This window comes from Balaenoptera acutorostrata, chromosome 18, assembly GCF_949987535.1.
Source record: "Balaenoptera acutorostrata chromosome 18, mBalAcu1.1, whole genome shotgun sequence".
In the NCBI taxonomy this organism is placed as follows: Eukaryota; Metazoa; Chordata; class Mammalia; order Artiodactyla; family Balaenopteridae; genus Balaenoptera; species Balaenoptera acutorostrata.
The window spans coordinates 2092655-2118638 of NC_080081.1; the positions used below are offsets into that span (position 1 = coordinate 2092655).

The following is a 25984-nucleotide window of genomic DNA, read 5'->3' on the forward strand; positions in this document are numbered from 1 at the left end:
GTACTACAGACATTGATACTTTAAATGCCTTTCATGCGGTCATTCACACCAGTATCAGAATGCACTCTGGTCAGAACACAGATGTGATAGTTGTGGCCACGACCTCTCTAAGGTGAAATAAAATCCAAAGCTATGTGGGTGGTTGATATAAATGAAAAGTACTTTGGGGTAATATTTTCCCCGGTATGGATTTTGTTCATTTAGGATGGTGCAAGGAAGTATCAGTATATATAACTAGGTTTGGGTTGGTTGGGTTTTCTTTTCCTCCCCATTTACCAACCATTTGCTCAGGATGGAATGACAGGTGGACCTCGGGACTTCAGCTGCAGCTGCTCAGTAAAATTTGTGTTAGGTCTGTTTAGCATTCTAGTTAATCTTAAGGAGTAACTGCAATTATTCACAAATGTATTCCTGGAAAACTTGTCCAAATTATCAATGATCCAGAATAGAGAAGAATGCCACTCCCATCCATGAGAGAAACTTTTCATCTTGTTTTTAATCCATAATTGTTGGGGTGCAGCTCCAGAGTGTTCACTGGGGAGAGGCAGTGTGAGTCACAAACTGACCCAGGAACCTACAGTTTTATTTTGGGTTAACAGTTGCCATCAGTAGGAGGCTGTGGTGGTACCAGACCTCACGTGTTAAGTTGACTTCATGGTTTTGTGTTAGTCAAATAGATGTATTACTGAGCTTAGCATCTCATATGTCACATGTTAGGTATTTAATATAAAACACCGTTTAGGAAAAATACATCATGACTTAGCTTAAAGTCAGCAGTAGGAAGTTGCTCAGCACATGATCCCCAAGATGAATTTAACATAGAGAATCTCCCTCCACTTTCTGTTCTGAATTGTTCGTTTTGACCAGGCTTAAAAAGACAAGGAGAAAGGAGGATGGGTTTGGCTTAATGAGCTTGTTAAGTAATACAGGTTAGCTAATGACTTAAAACTTCAGATGATAGAAATCAAATTGGTAATGTAGTTCCATGTATGTGACATACACAAAAGACTTTAATAACTTCTGGTGTATCTTTAGTGTTCTCAAACTTGCAGTAAATGGCCGTATTTGCTTTTAAAAATTTGACCAGAGAACATTCCTAATTGCGTTGCAATAACCAATGATTGTTTTATCTCAATCCCCAAAGACATAGCATTTTATAAGTACAATCTGAATGAATGACATTTAAGAACCAAGTGATTTTCTGTTTTAGTCTTGAGCTCAGCAAACCTCACGCACTTCGTCCTCTGCGCATTGTGGCAGCTGCAGCGGGAATCAGCCAGGGCCCGGCACGCTTTGTTCCGGGTGGTCTGCGTCATGTGCACCTTCCCTTCCGTGTTCTTTTAGCAGAACCCCAGATCCCTCGTTAGTGTTTCCACAACTGTCACTGCTTCTCCGTGTCCTTGCTATCTTCACTAACCTGCCCTCTTGAATTTCCCCACCCCCAGTCTGCTGCAGTTGAGGCCCTGGCAGGAGTCCCACGGAAGGTCACGGTGTGGTAGAACCGCCTTCCTACTGGCTTTATGTGCTGTTGTGATTTTAACAGGACCTTTCTTTGCAAAGGTAGTTACCTGGGTAAAATGTACTGCATAGTAGAAGAGAACAGTTGTAATTAGTAATGCAGGGAAACCACTAAGGAAACATTTCCTTCCTGGTTCCTTTCATGGGGAACAGGGTTCCCCAGTGGTCAGAGCTCCCAGTTCATTGGGAAGGCCAGAGGAGTGTGAGGTAACCTTGGTTGTGGGTCAGCACCTAGGATTTCCCACGCTGGCCCCCTCAAGAGACGCAGAGGACGGTGAACAACTAGTTGGTCCCCTGGCCCCAGGCTGCACTTGACCCGCTGAGTGAAAGTGCTTGACAGTGTTCGCACATCGCACGGTGTCAGCTGTGTGGGTTGTGTCTAGGGAGTGGCGCCCTGTTACCTAAGTGTTCACATCTTAAAGCGCAGGACTGTGTAGACTGGTTTTTGCCTAGTAAGAGATTTCCTTGCCTTAAAATAAGTCTGATGAAAAAAAATAAGTCTGATGAGGTGTTTCTCGTAAGCCCTAGATGTGTGTTGTGAATGTGCCTGGCGATCAAAATCCTGTTGTGTGCACGTTCTGCATCTTGGGATGAGGGGTGCGACTTGCACAGTAAAGGCACAGCTTCCTAAGCTGACCGAGCCAGCACGAACATAAGCTTCCTCGGTGGCACCGTTTCTGTAACGCTGCAGACCCCTCCCTGTCCTTAAAAGTTAAGGAAGGCTTTTCCGATGTTTTAAAACTCCTTGATCAGAAATAGTTTATGTCGTTTTAGAATCTCACTGATACCTGGCTTTAGGAGTTTTTTTCAACTCTCAAGTCTTAGATGAAAATTCAGATGCAGATTTCTGTGTTGCCCTGGGCACCTTCCCGAATGGAGCATCTCTACTGGCCGCAAGGTCAAGGATGAGGGGCTTCTTAGGCAGTGGTCACACCTGGTCATGACTCCACCTCTGGGGATAGAAAACTGGGAGGGTTTATTTTGAGCCAATCCTAGGTGATTTTCTGTCATAAATACGCATCGTCTCACATGTATTGGAGTCATGTCTAGTCAACAAATACCTGCTTTGGCAGTCAAAGTAAAAGATAAGGACGCTTTTTACAAATGTTCGGTAGTTTTTCCTTTTAACTGGAATAGGAAGATGGGAAGGGAATGTGCTTCTTTTCTAAAACAAATAGAATCAAAATGGATACTTTTGGAAGAAAATGTTTTTTTCTGAAATGTCTACAAGCCACTTTTCTCAGACGCGGTGTGGAATATTTCGGTAGTTCCTTTGGCAATGGTGATAGGTGTGTTGGGAGAAAATGCCGCAGGTGGCGTGCTCCGTGGCTGTGGAGAAAGGAGTCGAGTCCAGATGCAGTGTCCTTCAAAATTCTGAAAGGCCAATTTTAATTTCACGGCTTATAGTGCAGTTTTAAAAGGTAAACGATTACAACCTCAGTGCTCCCATTGAGCTGTTTGAGCCCTTCCTGTTTCCAGGTGCTAGAAATGAAGACATGAAGGCGTCGGTATAAAATACATCACCCAGGGTTCTAGGCAGCTAGGTTAGCAGCCGGCTGGCCGCATATCCTGGCAGATGGAGCCTGTATGGGAAAAACGCCTTGCAAAGACTGCGTACCTACGGAGAGAGTAATTAAATTCTAAGGCTGTCTGTATTAGCATGTGCCTCCCACGTTCAAGAGTTTTCTTTACTAGAATCTGAAAGCTTTGGTCTGTTCCATTTTTATCCCGCTCTGTTGGTGAGCAACGACCTGCATGAACAAAAGACACGTGTGAAAGGATAGCGTCCCTAGTGCACTGCATGGGCCTCTGGTTAAGGGATCAGTCTCTGCTTTAAGGTGGTATTGTGCCCGCTCCTCTGTGCCCGCTTTTATTTTCAACATCCCCTGCCTTTGCCACCAGCTCGTCTGGCCCCCTAGTGGCAGGTCTGCCCTCTTGTCCTTTTTCATTTTACAGCTAGTCTGACCTGAGATGACTCCTCTCGTTACTCTTAATAGTTTTGCTTGCTTTCTGTGTGTGTGCCTTTTCTGGCTAGAGCCTGGGCATCATTCATCGATGGAACACTGCCAGGCACTGGGCTTAGGGAGTGAAGAGACACATTCCCTGCCTTCATGAAGCTGTTTCCTTGTTGCGCTTTTGGGGGAGGAGGGGGTGTCCTCGTGTCTCACCTGTCAGCTTTCTTTTTAAAACCTGCTTTTCAGAGACCTGAAATTGCCGCTGTAACCTAGATGTCACTTTCCCCAAGGAACACTGGCCCTGAATTCCAGAACAAAACCAGGCATTGAGAGTATGCCTACATAAAGCTGTCTGCACTGTATCCCCAGTGAAGTCTGACCTTTTGTACGAGGACGTTTGTGGCTTTGCCCGGATAACCTGCACTGGTTCTCAGTAAGCTGCCTGATCTGGCTCATCAAACGTGGGCCTTGCTACTGCAGGCCCCTCATCTCTGCAGTGACTGGCCGAGAACTCCTGAAGGTTGTGAGGCTTTTGTCAACTGGTACCTGGAACGTCCCTCTCCCAGCCCCCCAACCCCCCATCTTCTAAGATGTCCTGTTTACCACTGACTTTTTGAAAGTACCTTGTTTCATAGCAAAGATGGAGCCTAGCCTGTCACTGATTTGGGGCCAGTGGAGGATTAAGAAAAACTTCACAAAAGACTGAAGTCCTCAGTTTGTTGCCTCTGGCTTTAAATCACCTCTATTTGTAGGGTGCTTTTGGCTTCATACCTGTGCAGATCTTTTCTCAACTGCGCAAATCACACGGCTCTGTTTCTGTTTCTTCCATATACTGATCGTTGAGAATTTGTGTTAATCTTTTATTAAGACTTTTTTTCATTTAAAACTGTTTCAACAGTTTGGAGAATACTCTGGAACTGATATGCTCATTCCTATACTGAAAATGACTCGTGTGTGTCTAAAATTAGAAGTAATTGAAGCTGCACAGTTCAGGTTTCTCTGTTTTTAAATGTTTATTTGAAAGAAATTACACTGAAAGTTGTTACTTATTTGTTGTATATACCCTCTGACCCAGAAATCATTCTAGTTTATCTTGGGAAAGAACCAGAAGTGTATGCAAAGGTGCATTTGTAGGGATGTTAGTTATGGTATATTCACGATAGGAAAGAAAAGGACCCACCCACGCCGCAGTGGGGAGCTGGGTGGTGGGTGAACTGTAATCCAGCCATCCAGTGGGTTATTATTCAACTTGAAAGATCCTTTTGAATTTAGTTGATGGGATGCATTCATGCCATGGTAAATGAATAAAGGCGAGGCATGAAAGTGATTTTCTTTGGATTCAATTTTGTAAAAACGCATGCTCCTTAAGACTGGAGAGCCAGCCATATGCTGCGTGCGAGTGGCTGCTCCCGAGAAGTAGGCTGCCCGGGGGTTGCGGGAGGTATTGCTGCACAGAGTGTGTGACCCCTGGAGGAGCGGCCAAGTGTGCACATGAGCTGCTCTCCAAGACGTGGGAGTGGGAGTCTCATAAGAAAGGTGCGTGCGTAGCATCCTTCCCAAATGTCTTGGAACCCAGACGTTTAGTGGGTGTTTCCAGTTGCGTTGCATCTTGGTGCAGAGGGCCAGAGCTGCTCTCGGGTGGTACTGGACAAACCTGTCTTGATCTTGGCTTTTACTTTATTTTCTGTTAATGAAATAAGTTAACTTTTTTTAAAATGTGAGGACTGTTTTAATGGTTTTTATGTTGTTCAAGAATTGTCATTTCTTTATGAAAAACAACTGAAGGAACATTTGGGGGCGTAACAGAGTGTCCTGAATCTTTAAAACTATTTAGAAATGTCTCTGAGTTGTATAACTGCTATACATTGTCCAAATAACAGCCCTAAATGAAAATTTATGCCGACAAGTAAATCTCAAGTAGGTGTCTGAAATGCCATGACTTTTCATCGAAACTGCACATTTGAGGAATTGTTTTCTATTGGGGAAAGTAAGTTTCTCGGTAGTGTGCCAAGTCCATTAATGATCCGTAGATTGTAAAGTTATCTGACAGTTTTGGAGCGTCCAGTGCTCTGACAACAAGGAATGAGGAGCATCTGTGTTTAAAAGTCCTCTGCTTCGGTGTAGGGAACCTAAACTTGCCTTTGTTTTCTGTGCAGCTCAAAGCTCGGATGACCCCATGCCGCTCGTGAATGGCGAGGCGGAAGACGATGCTGACAGCATGCACGTCGATAGAGAGTTTGTAACAGGTGGGAGTGGACGGTTTCCTGTTAGCCGCAGCAGCGGTCCAATGGGCGAAGACACCAAACAGCAGGAGGGTGGTTCCGTTGGACCAAAAGAAATAGAAATCTATACTGTTTCAGCAATGCAGACCCCCTGCCGTTGCAAGAACCAGTATGCGTGTTATTTCTAACATGCGTTCGCTCAAGCAGTTTTTGCACTTTGTCCAGTGTTTTAGAGAATGTTATGCTATAATTTGCATATCTTGGACAAGTTTGTAGCTCTAAGGAGAAGTGTTTTGGTGCATTTTATGGATATGAAATATATAAGTGCAATCTTCCTATTTTGATTTGAGGCTTTTGCTTAATGTGCCTTGTTTAATTTTAATGAGGTCTCACATTTTTCATTTTCTGACATAGGACCTTGGGGTGACTATACCAAACGGACATCTATTGCTAGTAATTTCGAAGCGATAAGCAGCAAAAGGCATGTCTGGCTGTAAACACTGAGAACTAGTAGATGTTGTGGTTTTGACTCGTAACCAGTCAGGCCACTGTGAAACGTCTAACTCAGCATTCCCGGTTGCTTTGGTTTGTGTGGCGCTCACTCTGAATCTGCTAAGATGCTGAGCACGGTGTCTCACAAAACACATTTTCTCACTAAAATTTTTAGTATATTAAAACAGTTGATAGTCATTTTTGGTTTTTAAAAGGTAAGGGCTTTGTTTCTTTTACTATTTAGAGTAAAGATTTAGCCATTTAGCTAATGCTTTTTTCTACCACTCTTTTATCTAGGTGACCATGAAAACATTTTAGCCATTCTTTTAAAGTGTTAATATATTTGGGAATAGATACTGGTTTTTTAAAAGTTTTATTATTATATCTGTATGCTAAATTCTTTACTGGGGATAAAAGATTATATATGTTGTTTCCCAGAGGTACATGAAAAATTCATTTTTGTTCACTAAGATGAAAAGAAAATGTGTACATCTTTCTAGAAGCTACAGAATTGTTACGGATGGAGTCACCATTTTGCCAAATACTTAAATGAAATGGGTAGATTTTCCAAGGGAAATTCTGATTGGATAATACATTTAAAGATCTTGGCTAAAGATAAATAACAGAACTCAAAGCCAGCTTTTTAAAAAATGGCATTGCTACATGCTTTTAAAAAGGCAGAAGTAATCACTCTTTAATCTTCAAACATTAATTCCCTCGGTTTTCAGGTTAAATTTAATGCCGCTCTTGAACCTAACGTTGAAAAGGCCATTGTTTAAACTCAACTCATCCCATGTAATAGGTGCCAAGTAAGCATTCCCCATGTTTTTCATCACTTCGTGTATAACACTCTCTGACTGAATAAACAAAAGGTATGAAATTGCTAGAGATTACTTGCAGTAGGTGGGCGAGGGGATGGGGTGGAGGAGGCGAGTCCTGGAAGGTACGTTGGAACACAGTGTACGGGCGGCCCTGGGCGGTCCTGTAGACCGTCGGCAGGTGCGGGGCTAGCCAAGCAGCGTTAGGTCTTAGCCAGTCTCTGGGAGGTTTGCTGCTTTCATGCTCAGTTTTACTAGATGTTCCATAATGACATGGGGTTACAACTAGCCTTGATTTTTGAGAATGCATAAGGGAGCTAATTTACTTTAGCTGGGCACCAGAGAAAAATGATACACACGCAGTGAACATTAAACAAAAAAACATCAGTCTAGTTAACTCGGATTTCTGAGGCCCAGTCACCTAAAAATATAATTTCTATCTTTGTTAGTAGTAGTATAGTTGTCTTAATAACTGTCGAGGTCAACATCCTACTCATGAGTTTTATTACCCAGGAAAAGCTGTTTATTTTTGGGAAAATAAATAAATATCTCCCTGGGAATAACTTGTTTTATTTTTAATTTTACCTCATGTTTAGTTCTTGAAATACTTGTTCTCCAGCCTTAAGTTTAACGAAATAGAAAATCTGTCGTTCAATTTGAAAAGAAATAATCCATAATCCGCTGAAGAATTTACAGCGGCTGTTAAACTGTGTCACTTAAACTCCAGAAAACTGATGATTAATAGAATGTTTCGAAGATGTTTTTGTTCATTGAACAAGATGTGGATTTTTTTGTCATCAGAAAGATTGTCAGGACACACAGAAACCTATGTCCGGGTGCCAGTCGGGGGTCATAGTGTGCGGGGTGTTAGGGTCATGGGACACACACCTATGTGTCCTCATTCTAGAGGTTACAGAGTCAGTGCTTCTGTATTTAATGTCACACTTTACTTGAATAGTGCAGAACATTGGGGTAAATTTTAACATCATTAAGCACGTCATAACTTTAGATCATTCTCTGTACTGTTCTGTGAATTCCTGTGAACGTGACTATTAATCCTTGAGTTTCACTATACAGAAAATACCTTGTAATTGCCTATTCCCATGTGTCCAAACGTTTTGTGATTGACATTTTTTTCCCATAAGACATCTCCCTCTTAACAGATGTCTATATGTGCAGATTATGGTTTTTGAAAGTGGAAGCTTGGAGATCGTAGTCACTGTAATTGCTGAACTCAGAAGAAGCTCTTCAGAACTGTGCTCTTGGCCCAGGACTGTGTGCATGGAATCATTAGGATTCACGGCCCTTCCTGCAGTCGGCCAGCGCTGCCCTGTGGCGCTCTGCAGAAGCGCTGTGTCATGCGAGTGTTGCTGAGGAGAACGCTCCTTGTTCCTCTGCCTGTGTGCGCGTCCCGGGCTTGGAGGAAGCGCTCTGCGGAGCCTCCCGTGGCGCTGTCAGACTTTGTCCCGGGAGCCTCCTTAATTCACATGCTTCATCAACTGCTTTTCCTTTTTTTTAAATTTCTTAAAAGCTGGAGAAGTTTTTGGTTTATTTTAGCCCTTTGTGGGAACACGTTCAGTTCTGATGGACTGTTTCACAGCTGATGATTTTTAAAAACTGCTTTCCAAAGTAGTCTTAAACTGAGAACAGTTCAGTGCTGTTGGTATTTTTCATGCAGTATGTTTGTCAGCTGAAGTCCTTTCATTTGGTTCCCCAACACTAATGAAATTTATAAATGTTTCCTATCTTACCAGGCAAATGCTTCTGTTGTGTTTTCCTTTTAAATCACTTATGCACCGTTTTTTGCCTTGCAAGAGGAACTGGTTTGTTTAAAGAAAGGAAACTAAATAAATCCTTTAAAACAGTAGCAGGAATGAAGCATTTTATACTGTCTCCTCCCCTCTGGTTCTGAATTTTGGTGACAGGTGTATTTCTTAATGCAGATACGAAAAACAGTAGCTCCGTATCGAATTCACTGACAAATGGATGTCTCATCAATGGACATTTGGACTTCCCCTCCACGACACAGCTCAGTGGGATGGAGAGCAGGAGTGGCCAGTGCTTAACAGGACCTAATGGAATTGGCGGTGGACTAGTTCCAGGACCGCCGTTTCCAAGCAGCCAGGGTTCTCCCTGTGTTAATGGGACTGAGGAGCCAGAAAAGGGCACGAGCGTGAACCCCGAGATGTGCGGCTCTCTGCACCTGAACGGGAGTCCGAGTAGCTGCGTAGCCAGCAGGCCTTCCTGGGCGGAAGACATCGGGGAGAACCTGCACTACGGACACTACCACGGGTTTGGGGACACTGCCGAAAGCATCCCTGAGCTGAACAGCGTGATAGAGCACTCCAACTCCGTGAAGGTGGAGGAGGGGTACGACAGCGCCGTCCTGGGCGCCATGCACCTCTTCCACGGCTCTTAGGCCCGAGGCCGCCTCCTGGACACATCAGGCCTCCTGCTAACCAACTCCGAATACTAGTGTAGCATCACCCTGAAGGGATGCCACGACTTGTACTATTTTTTTATACTTCAGCTTTCTGAAAAAGTGCACTCTTATTTGGCAGGTTCTCGTTGAGTCCTAGCATGAGTACAAGTAGGCTTATTTAGCGCACAGGTGTCTCCGTGGGATAGTGAGCCTCTTTCAGGATGCACTTTTGAAATTTAATTTTTCTGCTGCCAATCTCAATATTTTCTTTTGAATACCATCACCATAGATTGCCATTTTTCCTTCCGTCAAATTAAATTGTATCTGATCAGGATAAATTGCAGACAGTAAATGAGGTGTCTGGTAATTTACCCCTTTGCACACGGGCATCATTTTGAAGAGCTTGCTTTTACTCTTTCCAGTAGAATTTTTGACAAAAGACAACTCTTTCCCTATGCAAGGTACAGCCTTACAAAGATTTCTTGCAGTGATTTGTATGAAGAAAAGAACGTTTGTCTTTTTCAAAGTCTTTTCATTGAAACTTTGCTACGTGCCGTGTGGTGAAGGTCTTACTTGTAGACACATGTATTGGTTTGGGGACATGAGTGGTCCCTTCTTTAATGGTGTAGCTCACTGCCCTGGATTTCACTGAAAGCACCTGCAGCCTGGGACTGACTTCTGATTTGATGTGTTTTTATGCCACATTTCCTACTTGGACTCTAGGATTTTTACCACAGATAATGGTTTCCCTTATATGTAGTGGAAGTTACTCTTTGTAGGGACTGTCAGGTCAAAATATTTAACTGACTCTTTTGACTTATATTTTCTTTTTTCCTTGTTTTTGTTTTTTGGGGTTTTCTGCTTTAAAATATATACCACTATGTATATCCATTTAACTGAGGGACTTTTGAATCTCTCTTAATAAAGCTGCATTAAGTTTATGGTTTTATAGAAATTAGCTTTTGTTTAGGCAACTAGTGGTTACACTGTGCAGATATTGTCATGAATTTTTACTATTCTGATTTTTGTAATAAAAATTGGTGAAGATAGAGGATGTGTCAGATGAACAAAACCAATGTTCTCAGAGTGTTACTAACATTTTGTTTTTAAATTGTCCTTTACACATGGAATAAACAAATGCTCACACCCGCTGTGTCTCTGGGTATGCTTCCCTGTGTGAGGGTGGTCCGTGGGAGGAACTGGAGGCGTAGACTTCTACTGCTGCCTTTCATTTTGCTTGTAAGATTCCATTTACTCTTCTCATCCTCCCATGTAGTCCTTTTCACCACTTTTGGTTTGTTCACATGCTCTAATTTTATGAACACATTGTCTCACTGGATCTCTCTTGGGGGTAGGGGGAGGTATAAAGTGCTGTCAGCTAACAGTATTATCCCTGCATGCTTATTTTCATAAAAGACCACAACCATAGTTTCCTAAACTTCTTTGGGCCAGCAAGTATTAATAAATGTAAGCCTTTTAAGTATATAAATTATAGTTAATAACGGCAACAGAATAGCCATTCTGGCATGCCTAGTATATTATTTAAAACGTTTATTTTTGTACATTATGGAAAAACCTACGAGACCAAATGAAGGAACACGAGCCTTTGGAAGTGTCACAAAAGTTACTCTGTGCTGAGAGCAGAAGTCAGAACATCTGCCGTGTCACCTCCGCCTTCTCCCGTGCAGGGTCAGTCATCACGCCCGGACGCAGGTGACCTCGGAAACCTTTTTAAGGGACTGATCATGAAGCCACCCAAGTGGCTGAGTTTCAAGACAGGAAACCTAATGTCATTCCCTCATTCCCTGCGTGGGCTATATTTGAAAGTATCTCAAAGACTTCATGGTGAACTAATATTTGCTGGAAAACATTAAATGAATCTCTTAAAATACGCTTAAGATCAGAACATTTGGTTAGCCATGGAATTGGGGAGAATATGACTGCTTCTTGGGGATAAGAATATTGCATAGAATCTATACTTGGGCAGCCTCCACACCTCAGTGGGTGGGTGATACATTGTGGTTCAAAGTCACTGACATAAAGTGCTTAGAAATACATAAGAAGATTGTTACGTTGGAATTCTATCTTGCCTGGAATTTGCTTCAGAATAATGTAGGACTGGAGAGTGAATGGGACAAAACTCAAACAAGATCTGGGCTGAGCTGATACCAACATTGGGTACACGAAGGTTCGTTATTCTGTCTACTTCATATAAAATTGGGGAAGAATTTTTTAAATTAGGACTTTAAGAAGAAAACAAATGTTCTAATACTTTAAAAAATTGCGGACATCATTTTCACATTGACCAAGAATAAGCTCAAATTTTGCTCTGCTCAACTCACCAAAATTCAGTTCATGCTGAACTCTCACAGTAGTTCACTGGTTCTTAACATTTGGTCTGAAGAGCCTTTTAGGTGCTTGTATTAAATACTAGTGGCAAGCAGTTGGAAAATGAAATAAGTCCATTTACAGTAACATCAAAACCATAAAATACGTAGGAATATGTCTTAAAAGGTGTTCTAGACCTCTACACTGAAAACTATAAAACACTTGTGAGAGAAAGGTCTCTCTAAATGTTTGTGTGCAAGTATGTAGTAATTGAGAAAGGAGAGGTATTTTAATAGCCTTTGCAGTTGATCATGGGTATTGGATACAAAATCAAAACTCTACAGAGGTAGTTTCTACAGCAATGGTTTCATAAAGGTTTGCTGCAATGTTGAATCAGAAACCATGTGGATGAATTTCTTGTACTCAGTTACATTAAATCTGTTTATCTTGTACATTGAATGGACGGCTAATCCATGCATGATTTTATAACATCATGCCTTAGCTATTTGGAAAATATTCTTTTTTTTTAATCTTCTTTTTTTTTTTTTTTTTGGCTGCACCACACGGCCAGTGGGATCTTAGTTCCCCGACCGGGGATCGAACCCGTGCCCCCTGCAGTGGAAGCGCGGAGTCCTAACCACTGGACCGCCAGGGAATTCCTGAAAAATATTCTTTAACTGAGGTCCGCAGATCTTCCAGATGTTGAAACATTTCATTTAATATTTAGAAAAACTCACTAATAACACTAACATATCAAAGTCAGAAGCCGACTTCATCATTCGCGACAGATACTGTCATTTGTTTTCCTTGAAGTGGCAGGCTCACTTGGTTAATTTTTTTTTTTAATCACATCTGCCAAACATAAAAAGTCTCATAAAGTCTTAGTAACCATTGTTTGTCAATCATTTTTCAAATAAAAATGATGTTTCTAGAAAGAGAGCAACTGGTTACGTTGTAACACAACCAGCCAGGCAAGTGCTTTTCCTGGAGGCAATGTTGTACTTTGTTCCACAGGCTTTCCATTTCATCACACAGGACATGTACTCAGTGGTTGAGATGTAATATGTATTTTTTGCTTCATCAAGGACATTTTTAAGTGAAATTGGCCTTTTTTAACTGCACAGCAGTGAGGAACATAATGGTAATCAGGACAGTCGTTGCTAAGGCTTTCACCATTGCTTTTGAGCCACAGTGCAAATGTCAACACAGGAGAAAGCAAATCACATCTTGGTAACATAGCTGTGACCTTTTGGGTCCCTGAAATGGTCCCAGGGTCCCAGGGAGTCTGCTCAGCCCAGTTTGAGAACTGCTGGATCAACTGTGCTATTAGCGTTTGGGCCGATGAGACCTCAGCAACTAAGGGATAAATGCTGGGATCTAGACAGCGTTCTTTGAATTGCTCTTTAGGCCTTTCTGTAGATTGAATGTTTTAAACTGAGAGCAACAGAGAATGGAGGAAGACTAATTGGAGACAGAAACCTTTCTGAAGAGTTTTCCTGAAAAGAGGAACCAAGAAGTAGGCTGTAGGGAGAAGGGGATGTGACATCAGGAGAGGGTTTGAAGATGGAAGATACAGGAGGGAAGCCTGGAGGCGCAGGTGAGGACGTGAGAAGGGGTGGGTCCCCTCACTGCTCCCGTTTCTGGTGAGTTGTGAGCCCCCAGCTTGGGCAGGTGGTTTCCAAGAGACAATGGCATCCCAACCTGTGGCTGCAGCCATAGGCGATCCTGGGCAGAAGGGCCGAGTTGACTTTGGGCTGAACCGCGTTACAGTTCAGCTGAGCCAGCTGGACACAGCAGCGGTTGGAGTGGCTGGGATTTAAGCTGAGGAGGGGAGGGCAGGGGCGGGGGGAGCAGTTCTGATGGAGGTGATGGCGTCGGCTACTCGGGCATCGCGGGGACAAGACTGTACAGTCACCGTGAACAGTGAAACAGCCCGAGCGGAGTGAAGGGCCAGGGTGAGCCAGGCAGCAAACCCACGGGGGAGGAGGGACAGGCTCCGGATGGGGGCGTAAGTGCAGCCAGTGGTGGGGGGATTGCCGGTGCTGGCTGATGAGGGGGTGAAACTGGGCCAGGCCGCCCCCCAGGCCGGGTGGGGCCTTTCATTTTCTAACAATAATGTCAATATGAAAAAATTTTTTACATAAGTTTGTCTCATATCCAGTCATCTTGCTGAATGTTCCTAGTCTAATACATTTTTGGTTAAGGATTTTAAATTTTGTAGTCATATCTTATACCATACATAAAAATTAACTCAAAATGGATTACAGACTTAAATGTAAGATCTGAAACCATAAAACTAGAAGAAAACATGGAGAAAAACTTCTTGACATTGGTCTCAGCAGTGATTTCTCGGATATGACACTAAAGGCGCAGGCACAAAAGCAAAAACAGACGAGGATCACCGCATCTAACTAAAAATCTACACATCTACTGAAACAACCAACCAAGTGAAAAGACAACCTATGGAATGGGAGAAAATACTGGCAAACCACTTATCTGATATGGGGATAATTTCCAAAATATGTCAGGAACTCCTTCAACTCAATAGCAAAAAAACAACCTGATTTTAAAATGGGCAAAGGAAGAGGATTCAAGATGGCAGAAGAGTAAGACGTGGAGCTCACCTTCCTCCCCACAAATACATCAGAAATACATCTACATGTGGAACAACCCCTACAGAACACCTACTGAATGCTGGCAGAAGACCTCAGACCTCCCAAAAGGCAGGAAACTCCCCACGTACTTGGGTAGGGCAAAAGAAAAAAGAAATAACAGAGACAAAAGAATAGGGACGGGACCCGCACCAGTGGGAGGGAGCTGTGAAGGAGGAAAGGTGTCCACACACTAGGAGCCCCTTCGCGGGCGGAGACTGCGGGTGGCGGAGGGGGGAGCTTCGGAGCCGCGGAGGAGAGCACAGCCACAGAGGTGCGGAGGGCAAAGCGGAGAGATTCCCGCACGGAGGCTCGGCGCCGAGCAGCACTCACCAGCCCGAGAGGCTTGTCTGCTCCCCCGCCGGGGCGGCCGGGGCTGGGAGCTGAGGCTCGGCTTCAGTTGGATCGCAGGGAGAGGACTGGGGTTGGCGGCGTGAACACAGCCTGAAGGGGTTAGCGCACCACAGCTAGCCGGGAGGGAGTCCGGGAAAAAGTCTGCAGCCACCGAAGAGGCAAGAGACTTTTTCTTGCCTCTTTGTTTCCTGGTGCGCGAGGAGAGGGGATTCAGAGCGCCGCCTAAACGAGCTCCAGAGACGGGCGCAAGCCGCGGCGATCAGCGCGGACCCCAGAGACAGACATGAGACGCTAAAGCCGCTGCCGCCGCCACCAAGAAGCCTGTGTGCGAGCACAGGTCACTATCCACACTGACCCTCCCGGGAGCCTGTGCAGCCCGCCACTGCCAGGGTCCCGTGATCCGGGGACAACTTCCCCGGGAGAACGCACGGCGCGCCTCACGCTGCTGCAACGTCACGACGCCTCTGACGCCGCAGGCTCACCCCGCCTCCTCTGTACCCCTCCCTCCCCCCGGCCTGAGTGAGCCAGAGCCCCCAAAGCAGCTGCTCCTTTAACCCCGTCCTGTCTGGGCGGGAACAGACGCCCTCAGGCGACCTACACGCAGAGGCGGGGCCAGATCCAAAGCTGAACCCCGGGAGCTGTGCGAACAAAGAAGAGAAAGGGATATCTCTCCCAGCAGCCTCAGAAGCAGCGGATTAAATCTCCACAAACAACTTGATATACCTGCATCTGTGGAATACCTGACTAGACCACGAATCATCCCAAATTCAGGAGGTGGACTTTCGGAGCAAAGATATACATATTGTTTTCCCTTTTTCTCTTTTTGTGAGTGTGTATGTGTATGCTTCTGTGTGTGATTTTGTCTGTATAGCTTTGCTTTTACCATTTGTCCTAGGATTCTGTCTGTCTGGTTTTTATTTTTGGTTTTTTTATTTTTTATTTTTTTTAGTATAGTTTTCAGAGCTTGTTATCATTGGTGCATTTGTTTTTTGGTTTGGTTGCTCTCTTCTTTCTTTCTTTCTTTCTTTTATTTTTAATTTTTTTAAATAATTATTTTTTATTTTAATAACTTAATTTTATTTTATTTCATTTCATTTTATTTTATTTTATCCCTTTCTTTCTTTCTTTCTTTCTTTCCTTTCTTTCTTTCCCTTCCTCCCTTCCTTCTTTTCTTTCTTCCTTTCTTCCTTTCTTCCTCCCTTCCTTCCTTTCTTTCTTTTCTTTCTTTCTTTCTTTCTTTCTTTCTTTCTTTCCTTCCTTTCCTTCCTTTCTCCCATTTATTCTGAGCCGTGTGGATAACAGGCTCTTGGTGCTCCGGCCAGGCATCAGGGCTGTGCCTCTGAGGTGGGAGAGCCAAGTTCAGGACATTGGTCCACCAGAGACCTCCCAGCTCCACGTAATATTAAACGGCAAAAATCTCCCAGAGATCTCTGTCTCAATGCCAAGACCCAGCTCCACTCAACGACCAGCAAGCTACAGTGCTGGACACCCTATGCCAAAGAACTAGCAAGACAGGAACACAACCCCACCCATTAACAGAGAGGCTGCCTAAAATCATAATAAGGCCACAGACACCCCAAAACACACCACCAGACGTGGACCTGTCCATCAGAAAGAAAAGATCCAGCCTTATCCACCAGAACACAGGCACTACTCCCCTCCACCAGGAAGCCTACACAACCCACTGAACCAACCTTAGCCACTTGGGGCAGACATCAAAAACAATGGGAACTACGAACCTGCAGCCTGTGAAAAGGAGACCCCAAACACAGTAAGTTAAGCAAAATGAGAAGACAGAGAAACACACAGCAGATGAAGGAGCAAGGTAAAAACCCAACAGACCTAACAAATGAAGAGGAAATAGGCAGTCTACCTGAAAAAGAATTCAGAATAATGATAGTAAAGAAGATGCAAAATCTTGGAAATAGAATGGAGAAAATACAAGAAAAATTTAACAAGGACCTAGAAGAACTAAAAAGCAAACAAACAAATGATGAACAACACAATAAATGAAATTAAAAATTCTCTAGAAGGAATCAGTAGCAGAATAACTGAGGCAGAACGGATAAGTGACCTGGAAGATAAAATAGTGGAAATAACTACTGCAGAGCAGAATAAAGAAAAAAGAATGAAAAGGATTGAGGACAGTCTCAGGGACCCCTGGGACAACATTGAACGCACCAACATTCGAATTATAGGGGTCCCAGAGGAAGAAGAGAAAAAGAAAGGGACTGAGAAAATATTTGAAGAGATTATAGTTGAAAACTTCCCTAATATGGGAAAGGAAATAGTTAATCAAGTTCAGGAAACACAGAGAGTCCCATACAGGATAAATCCAAGGAGAAACACACCAATACACATATTAATCAAACTATCAAAAATTAAATACAAAGAAAAAATATTAAAAGCAGCAAGGGAAAAACAACAAATAACATACAAGGGAATCCCCATAAGGTTAACAGCTGATCTTTCAGCAGAAACTCTGCAAGCCAGAAGGGAGTGGCAGGACATATTTAAAGTGATGAAAGGGAAAAACCTACAACCAAGATTACCCTACACAGCAAGGATCTCATTCACATTCAACGGAGAAATTAAAACCTTTACAGACAAGCAAAAGCTAAGAGAATTCAGCACCACCAAACCAGCTTTACAACAAATGCTAAAGGAACTTCTCTAGGCAGGAAACTCAAGAGAAGGAAAAGACCTACAATAACAAACCCCAAACAATTAAGAAAATGGTAATAGGAATATACATATCAATAATTACCTTAAATGTAAATATATTAAATGCTCCAACCAAAAGACATAGACTGGCTGAATGGATACAAAAACAAGACCCATATATATGCTGTCTACAAGAGACCCACTTCAGACCTACGGACACATACACACTGAAAGTGAGGGGATGGAAAAAGATATTCCATGCAAATGGAAATCAAAAGAAAGCTGGAGTAGCAATTCTCATATCAGACAAAATAGACTTTAAAACACAGACTATTACAAGAGACAAAAAGGACACTACATAATGATCAATCCAAGAAGAAGATATAACAATTGTAAATATTTATGCACCCAACATAGGAGCACCTCAATACATAAGGCAAATACTAACAGCCATAAATGGGGAAATCGACAGTAACACAAGAATAGTAGGGGACTTTAACACCCCACTTTCACCAATGGACAGATCATCCAAAATGAAAATAAATAAGGAAAAACAAGCTTTAAATGACACATTAAACAAAATGGACTTAATTGATATTGATAGGACATTCTATCCAAAAACAACAGAATACACTTTCTTCTCAAGTGCTCATGGAACATTCTCGAGGATAGATCATATCTTGGGTCACAAATCAAGCCTTGGTAAATTAAAGAAAATTGAAATCAGATCAAGTATTTTTTCTGACCACAATGCTATGAGACTAGATATCAACTACAGGAAAAAAACTGTAAAAGATACAAACACATGGAGGCTAAACAATACGCTACTAAATAACCAAGAGATCACTGAAGAAATCAAAGAGGAAATAAAAAAAATACCTAGAAACAAATGACAATGAAACACGATGACCTAAAACCTATGGGATGCAGCAAAAGCAGTTCTAAGAGGGAAGTTTACAGCAGTACAATCCTACCTCAAGAAACAAGGAACATCTCAAATAAACAACCTAACCTCTAAAGCAATTAGAGAAAGAAGAACAAAAAAACACTTAAGTTAGCATAAGGAAAGAAATCATAAAGATCAGATCAGAAATAAATGAAAAAGAAATGAAGGAAACAATAGCTAAGATCAATAAAACTAAAAGCTGTTTCTTTGAGAAGATAAACCAAATTGATAAACCATTAGCCAGACTCATCAAGAAAAAAAGGGAGAAGACTCAAATCAATAGAATTAGAAATGAAAAAGGAGTAACAACTGACACTGCAGAAATACAAAGGACGATGAGAGATTACAAGCAGCTCATGCAGCTCAATAACAAAAAAACAAACAACCCAACCCCAAAATGGGCAGAAGACCAAAATAAACATTTCTCCAGAGAAGATATACAGATTGCCAACAAACACATGAAAGGATACTCAACATCACTAATCATTAGAGAAATGCAAATCAAAACTACAATGAGGTATCACCTCACACCAGTTAGAATGGGCATCATCAGAAAATCTACAAACAACAAATGCTGGAGAGGGTGTGGAGAAAAGGGAACCCTCTTGCACTGTTGGTGGGAATGTAAATTCATACAGCCACTATGGAGAACAGTATGGAGGTTCCTTAAAAAACCAAAAATAGAACTACCATACGACCCAGCAATCCCACTACTGAGCATATACCCTGAGAAAACCATAATTCAAAAAGAGTCATGTACCACAATGTTCATTGCAGCTCTATTTACAATAGCCAGGACATGGAAGCAACCTAAGTGTCCATCATCGGATGAATGGATAAAGAAGATGTGGCACATATATACAATGGAATATTACTCAGCCATAAAAAGGAATGAAATTGAGTTATTTGTAGTGAGGTGGATGGACCTAGAGTCTGTCGTACAGAGTGAAGTAAGTCAGAAAGAGAAAAACAAATACTGTATGCTAACACATATATATGGAATCTAAAAAAAAAAGAAAAAGAAAAAGAAAAAATGGTCATGAGGAACCTAGGGGCAAGATAGGAATAAAGACGCAGACCTACTAGAGAATGGACTTGAGGACATGGGGAGGGGGAAGGGTAAGCTGGGACAAAGTGAGAGAGTGGCATGGACATATAAACACTACCAAATGTAAAATAGACAGCTAGTGGGAAGCAGTCACATAGCATAGGGAGATCAGCTCGGTGCTTTGTGACCACCTGGAGGGGTGGGATAGGGAGGGTGGGAGGGAGGGAGATGCAAGAGGGAAGAGATATGGGGATATATGTATATGTATAGCTGATTCACTTTGTTATAAAGCAGAAACTAACACACCATTGTAAAGCAATTATACTCCAATAAAGATGTTTAAAAAAAACCATAAAAAAAGCCTATACATTTCTAAAAAAATAAATAAATAAAAATAAAATAAAACAAGCAAATGATAATGGCCATGTGGAATGTGGGTACAAATAATGTGAACAATGCAATATTTACTTTTTGAGATTAGATTTAGAAGTACCTTTCTGGTGTGCATATAAGAGTGAGCTGAAAGTAGCAACACATAAAAATAACCTATCAGGACTGCTTTCTGCTTGTCTCACATTATACAAAAGAGAATTGGTTTTTCTCATTTTGTATTACATATATAGATGCATTCTAAAAATGGGACTTTGTGAGTGAGCCCATAATTTTGTTGTTGATAATTTGTTGATAATATACATTATACTCTGTGTACACATAGAATAGAGGTAGGGAATCTAATCACAGGAAAAAATGTACAAATATTTTAGGTAAATTTTATTTGCATCTCTCTCTCCATTTTATTTGGGTTGCTCTTGTAGATACAACAGCACTGTCACACTGTTTACTTGTATCCACTGTGAGTCTAAAAACTCCTTGACTTTGCATCCCCAGAACTTACCATGCTTGAAAAGTTGTTTTCAAATTAAATCGTAAATAAATTTTAAATGAAAAAAAATAAAATAAAATAAAATGGGCAAAGGATCTGAATAGACTTTTCTCCAAGGAAAACATACTAATGGCCAACAGGTACGTGAAAAGGTGCTCGATTTTTTTTTTTTTTTTTTTTTTTTGCTAATCATCAGGGAAATGCAAATCAAAACTATAATAAGACACCACCTCACATTGTTGGGATGAGTATTTTTGTTAGTATTTTTTTTAAGTGTTGGCAAGTGTGTGGAGAAATTGGAACCCTTGTACTCTGTTGGGAATGTAAAATGGTGCAGCCACTATGGAAAACAGTGTAGGGCTTCCTCAAAAACTTAAAAATAGAGCTACTGTACAATCCAGCAATCTCACATCTGGATATATATTCAAAAAAAATTGAAATGAGTATCTCAGAGAGCTGTCTGCAGTCCGATCGATGTTCACTGCAGCACTATTTACAAGAGCCAAGGTATGGAAACAACCAAGTGTCCATTGACAAATGAATGGAAAAAGAAAAGGTAGCATATACATGCAATGGAATATTATTCAGCCTTGCAAAAGAAGGAACTCCTACCATTGGCAGCAATGTGGATGGACCTGGAGGTGGTTATGCTGAGTGAGATAAGCCCGCCACTGGACAAGAGCCACATGTTCCTCTGCTGAGAGGCACCTGAAATAGACACAGACAAGCAGACAACAGAACAGCGGTTATGGGGGAGGGGGCAGGGCCGCCATGGGTGTAAAGTTACAGTTACACCAGATGAGTAGTTCCAGAGATCTGCTGTACAGTATGTGCTGAAAGGTAACAAGAAGGTATTGTGGGGCTTCCCTGGTGGCTCAGTTGTTAAGAATCCGCCTGCCAATGCAGGGGACACGGGTTCGAGCCCTGGTCCGGGAAGATCCCACATGCCACGGAGCAACTAAGCCCATGTGCCACAACTACTGAGCCCACGTGCCACAACTACTGAAGCCCGTGTGCCTAGAGCCCGTGCTCTGCAACAAGAGAAGCCACCACAATGAGGAGCCCACGCACTGCCACAAAGAGTAGCCCCTGCTCGCCACAATTAGAGAAAGCCTGCGCGCAGCAATGAAGACTCAACACAGCCAAAAATAAACAAATAAATTTATTAAAACAATAATAAAATAAAATAAAATTCAGCACTTCCATCTTTAAAAAAAAAAAAGGTATTGTGCACTTAAAAATCTGCAAGGAGGGTAGCTCCCCTGTTAAATGTCATCACCACAAAAAACACAAAACTGAGACACGGAAACTTTCCAAGGCGATGGATGTGTTCATTTACTTGGCTGTGGTGATGGTGACAGGAGTCTATACATATGTCCAAGCTCCCAAATTATATACATTAATATGTCCAGTTTTTTATATACCAATTATACCTCAATAAATCTGGTAAAAATAAAGTTAATTTTTAGCCATTATTTAAAAATGCAAGTAATGATAGTTTGTCTTTTCTTTGGCAGTATTTGTATACTCAGTTTTATTGCTTTGTTGCTTTGACTGAAATGTCTGAAGCGATATTACATGAATGGGCATTTCTAAATGGTTTCTGCCTTTAACACCTTCAGTATTTCCTCATTTAAGGTTGTATTTGTTGTTGGTTTCTGGAAGACACTTTTGTTATAGTCTTGAAGTTCTATTCTATTTCTATTTACACCAAGCTTGTGATTAGGAAATCTGATTCTATCAGCTGCGTTTTGGTCGTGCAGTGATAAAATTCCATGAGTTGTCTTCTCTTCTCTGGAACGTGGGATGTGATAAGCTGTGTTGATGGATCTCTCAGGGAGGAAGCAGTCCCCACGCTCTGGAATAAACCCCTCTTGACCGCAGTCTGAGTTCTTAACATATCACTGCTGGGTTCAGTCTGCTCATGATTTACTTGGTGTGTTTGCTTGTCATGAGGAAGGAATGTCTCTACAGTGTATGGGGGGGATCTTTATTAAGTTGTTTGTGAAGGTTTTATGAAATGATTGGTACTTGAGTCTTCTTTGTTCTAGAACAGTTTGTGTAAATAGGGATTACATGTTCCCTGGATATCTGGTAAAATCACTTGAAAAATCGTCTGACTCTGGCAGCTTTTCACCTTCTTTTGGTGGTGAGTCTTTGCTATGCTTTTCACAGGATTACGTGGTTATCAGGCTATCTACCTGGGCTCACTCCCACTCCATGGGTGAATTTTTCCACAAAGTCATTAATTTCATCCATATTTTCAAATTTATTGACAAAAAATTGTACAGATAGGGCTTCCCTGGTGGCGCAGTGGTTGAGAGTCTGCCTGCCAATGCGGGGGACACGGGTTCGAGCCCTGGTCTGGGGGGATCCCACATGCCGCGGAGCAGCTGGGCCCGTGAGCCACAACTGCTGAGCCTGCGCGTCTGGAGCCTGTGCTCCGCAACGGGAGAGGCCGCGATAGTGAGAGGCCTGCGCACCGCGATGAAGAGTGGCCCCCGCTTGCCACAACTAGAGAAAGCCCTCGCACAGAAACGAAGACCCAACACAGCCATAAATAAATAAATAAATAAATTTAAAAAAAATTGTACAGATAGCTTTTACAGTTCTTTTCATCTCTTGCATCTTTTGCCGTTGCATCCCTGTTCTCATTCCTAAATTTGATTGTGTATATTCCCTCTCAGTTTTCCTAAAAGTCAGGCTTGCCAGGAACTTGGCTTTCCCAAATATATATATTTTTAAATAACCAGCTTTTGGTATTTTTTATTGGTCCAGGGGTTTTTTTGTACTCTATTAATTTTATCACTCTCAATTTTATCCTTCTTATTCTCTTTTATTCATTCTTTTTCTGGTTTCTAATAATGAATACTTAACTTGTTCATTTCAAACTTTCCTGCTCAACAGTAAAAGTAATTATGGGTAAAGCTATAAAATTTTCTCTAATTATGACTTTAGATTCATCTTAAAGGTTTTAAGATGAAATATACTCACTTTACAGATTTCTACATAACTAGTCACTTAGAGGTTATTTGCCTTTTGATCTGGGAATCATTTTCTAAAGTGTTTTCCAAATTTCCAAGTGGACAAATATTTTGGCTTCTTATTATTAATTTCCAGATCAGTGTGGTCTGCAAGAACTCTACTTTTCACAATTTATGAAAAACTCCTTTGATATCAAAGAAATTGAGAAATTTCTATTTTCACAAGAAGAGAATATCTTACACACATACACGCACACACACGCACTCACACAGACCCTGGCTCGTTGATTCTTATTTGAACCCTGAATGTCTATTTATTTCCTTCTTGACTGGTCAGGTTCTGAGAGAGGGGTATTACAGCTTCCCACTGGGATTGGGATTTTACAGATTCTCCCTGGATTTGTGGGGTTTTTGCCTGATGTGTCTGGCTTGGTGCACTGACTGTTTCCTTTCTTAAGTGGACCATTCTCTTTAACTTCGCGACACACCCCTTAGCCCAGCGGATGCGTGGATGCGGCATCCGTCCAGCCCCCCAGCCCCGCTCCCTTCCCCGGAGGAGACCCACCACGGACGGCCTCCAGGCTCTGCGCCCCGGCCTGGGCGGGCCTCGGGGGGTGGCTGCCCCGCCTTGATCCCGCAGCCCCTGCCCGTGGGTTTGCCTCAGGTTGCCCCCTCTCGGTGACCCCTCCCACTGACTCTGTCCCCCTGGGCCCCCTAACCCGCCCTCCCCCCACCCTTTCAAAACTTGGAGAAAGAACAGTCCTGCGGTCGGCAGCCCCCAAGTGCCCCCGTGGTGCCCAAGACACTGTCCCACCTTCGTGCCCAGTCCTGTCACTCAGCCCTCCTCCAGCAAGCCACATCCGAGGCTGCCCTCTGTGCGTGCCCTGTTATCTTACCAGGACCTGAAATCCCGCTTTGCCTCCTCCTCTTTGTTTTGCATTTGCCTGTTCTTTTATTTCTTGGCTACTTTTTTGACTGTGTCATAAAAATAATACAGTTCAGGTTCGTTTTGTTTTCCTTTTAATCTAATCTGAGTGACGGGGGGGTGCACAGGGTGCCCCTGGGGAAACGTTCTGCGTCTTTACCGGGATGATGGCTTCACAGGTGAGCCCACTGGCTGCCGTCCTCAAGCCACACAACCGTGGTCCGCGCCTTTCGCGTGTGCTGTGATTCAGTGCAAATGTGAAAGCAGAACCAAGCTGGTGCAGTTCTTGCGTGAAGCTGACGGATCCCCAGACAGGGCAGCAAAAAGCGCCATCCTTCTCAGGGTCGTAACAGGGGCCCACTGTTGCCTCAGCGTGAGGACAGGGAGCTGCTCATAGGAGGAATATTCTTTCCTCAGTAAAGTCACAAGCAGCATCTGAGACATGTTTGACTTAGTCACATGGTCAAGGAGCAAGCAGGACCTTACACTCGGCTGGAGTGAAGACTGGAGCGGAGCCGGGGGACCCAGGACCGGGCCCAGCCTCTACCTGCCCCACCCGGGAGGCTGGGCAGAGCAGAGTGCCCAGGTGCACCCACGGAGCCTCTTCCGACCATCAGAGTCTGCCCAGCGGAAGCCTGGGGGCTCCAGGAAGCGGCCCAAGGCAGGCAGGGTCCGAAGAAGGGGCAGTGCCTCCGTGGAAGTGTCCTGAAGGCGGGACGGACTTGCTGGCCGCAGAGACTCATAACAGGGGCCCCCGTGGGGCATGAGCATGAATCCAAGGGCAGAAGGGCGGCCAGGGGTAGAGGGAGAACCCCCGGTCCCATCTGGAGGGCATCGCCCGCCCAGCACGTAGGAGAAATCTTCTTTCTCCTTAAGTAGCTGGGCAACAGCCAACTTCACCACCCCCGGCCTGTAAGCCCCCTCCCCTCCTCTAGGTGGAAAAGTGGGGCGCCCACGCCACCGTGTGCCAGGGGCCCCTCCTCTGGCGCCCAGTGCTGGTGGGGCGGCTCGATGGAGGCAGCGGCCAGCACTGCCGTCCCTACGAGCTGCCTGCCCCTCAGCAAGCTGGCGGAGAAGGTAAGAGGAGGGGTAACAAGTCAGGCCAACGTCTTCCTTGGACGCTTTACCTGTGTCTGTGAACACTGCTTAGGATTCTGAATTCTGGTTACCAGCCCAAACCCCTTCCTGAGCTTCAGCTCCAAATATTCATCTGCCTTCTAGAAGGCTCTCAAACCCAGCCATCCTCCTGTCCCCTGTCCTGGCAACGGGGACCCCATGTACCAGCTCCTGAAGCTGGAGGACATGCGAGCCCTTGACCCCCTCCCTCAAGCCACTCACCATGTCGCAGCGATAATCCTGCCCGTTTCCGGAATCCCCCTCCCCTCCATCCCACGAGGCTGCCCTCGTGCAGGCTTTTATGGCCTCTTCTCTGGCGGTGACTGTCTCTTTCACCTGAACCGTCGACCTAACCTCCACGCCACTGAGAGTTCTAACATCCAAGTCCAGCTGTGATAGTGGTGGATTCGGGCCTTTTAGTGAAGAGCTGAGTGCAGATTCCCTTCCTGTCACCTGACTCATCTCCCAGGCAACGGTGGGGAGGTGGCATGAGAAGGGGGAGCTCAGAGCCACCCGGACAGGTGGGCTGGAGGGTCAGAGGGAGAGCGGAAGGGCTACGGCACAGGCTCTGGGGACCCACGCAGCCAGCGCTCGCGCCTCAATCTTCCCAGCTGTGAAATGGGGGAATCAGCATCTGCTTCACAGATTGGTGTAGAAT

At 43.5% G+C, this 25984-nt stretch overlaps 1 protein-coding gene across 2 annotated transcripts in view; it reads left to right on the top strand.

The window, feature by feature from the left end:
• ANKRD10 (ankyrin repeat domain 10) overlaps positions 1-10573 on the top strand; it is a 33042-nt gene extending 22469 nt beyond the window's left edge. For both annotated transcript variants that reach the window (XM_057532524.1, XM_057532525.1), the window contains exons 5-6: positions 5630-5719; positions 8949-10573. In XM_057532524.1, the coding sequence (XP_057388507.1) occupies positions 5630-5719; positions 8949-9424 (566 nt within the window). In that variant the 3' untranslated portion in view covers positions 9425-10573. The remainder of the gene's footprint in view (positions 1-5629; positions 5720-8948) is intronic.
• Positions 10574-25984: the final 15411 nt, after the last annotated feature.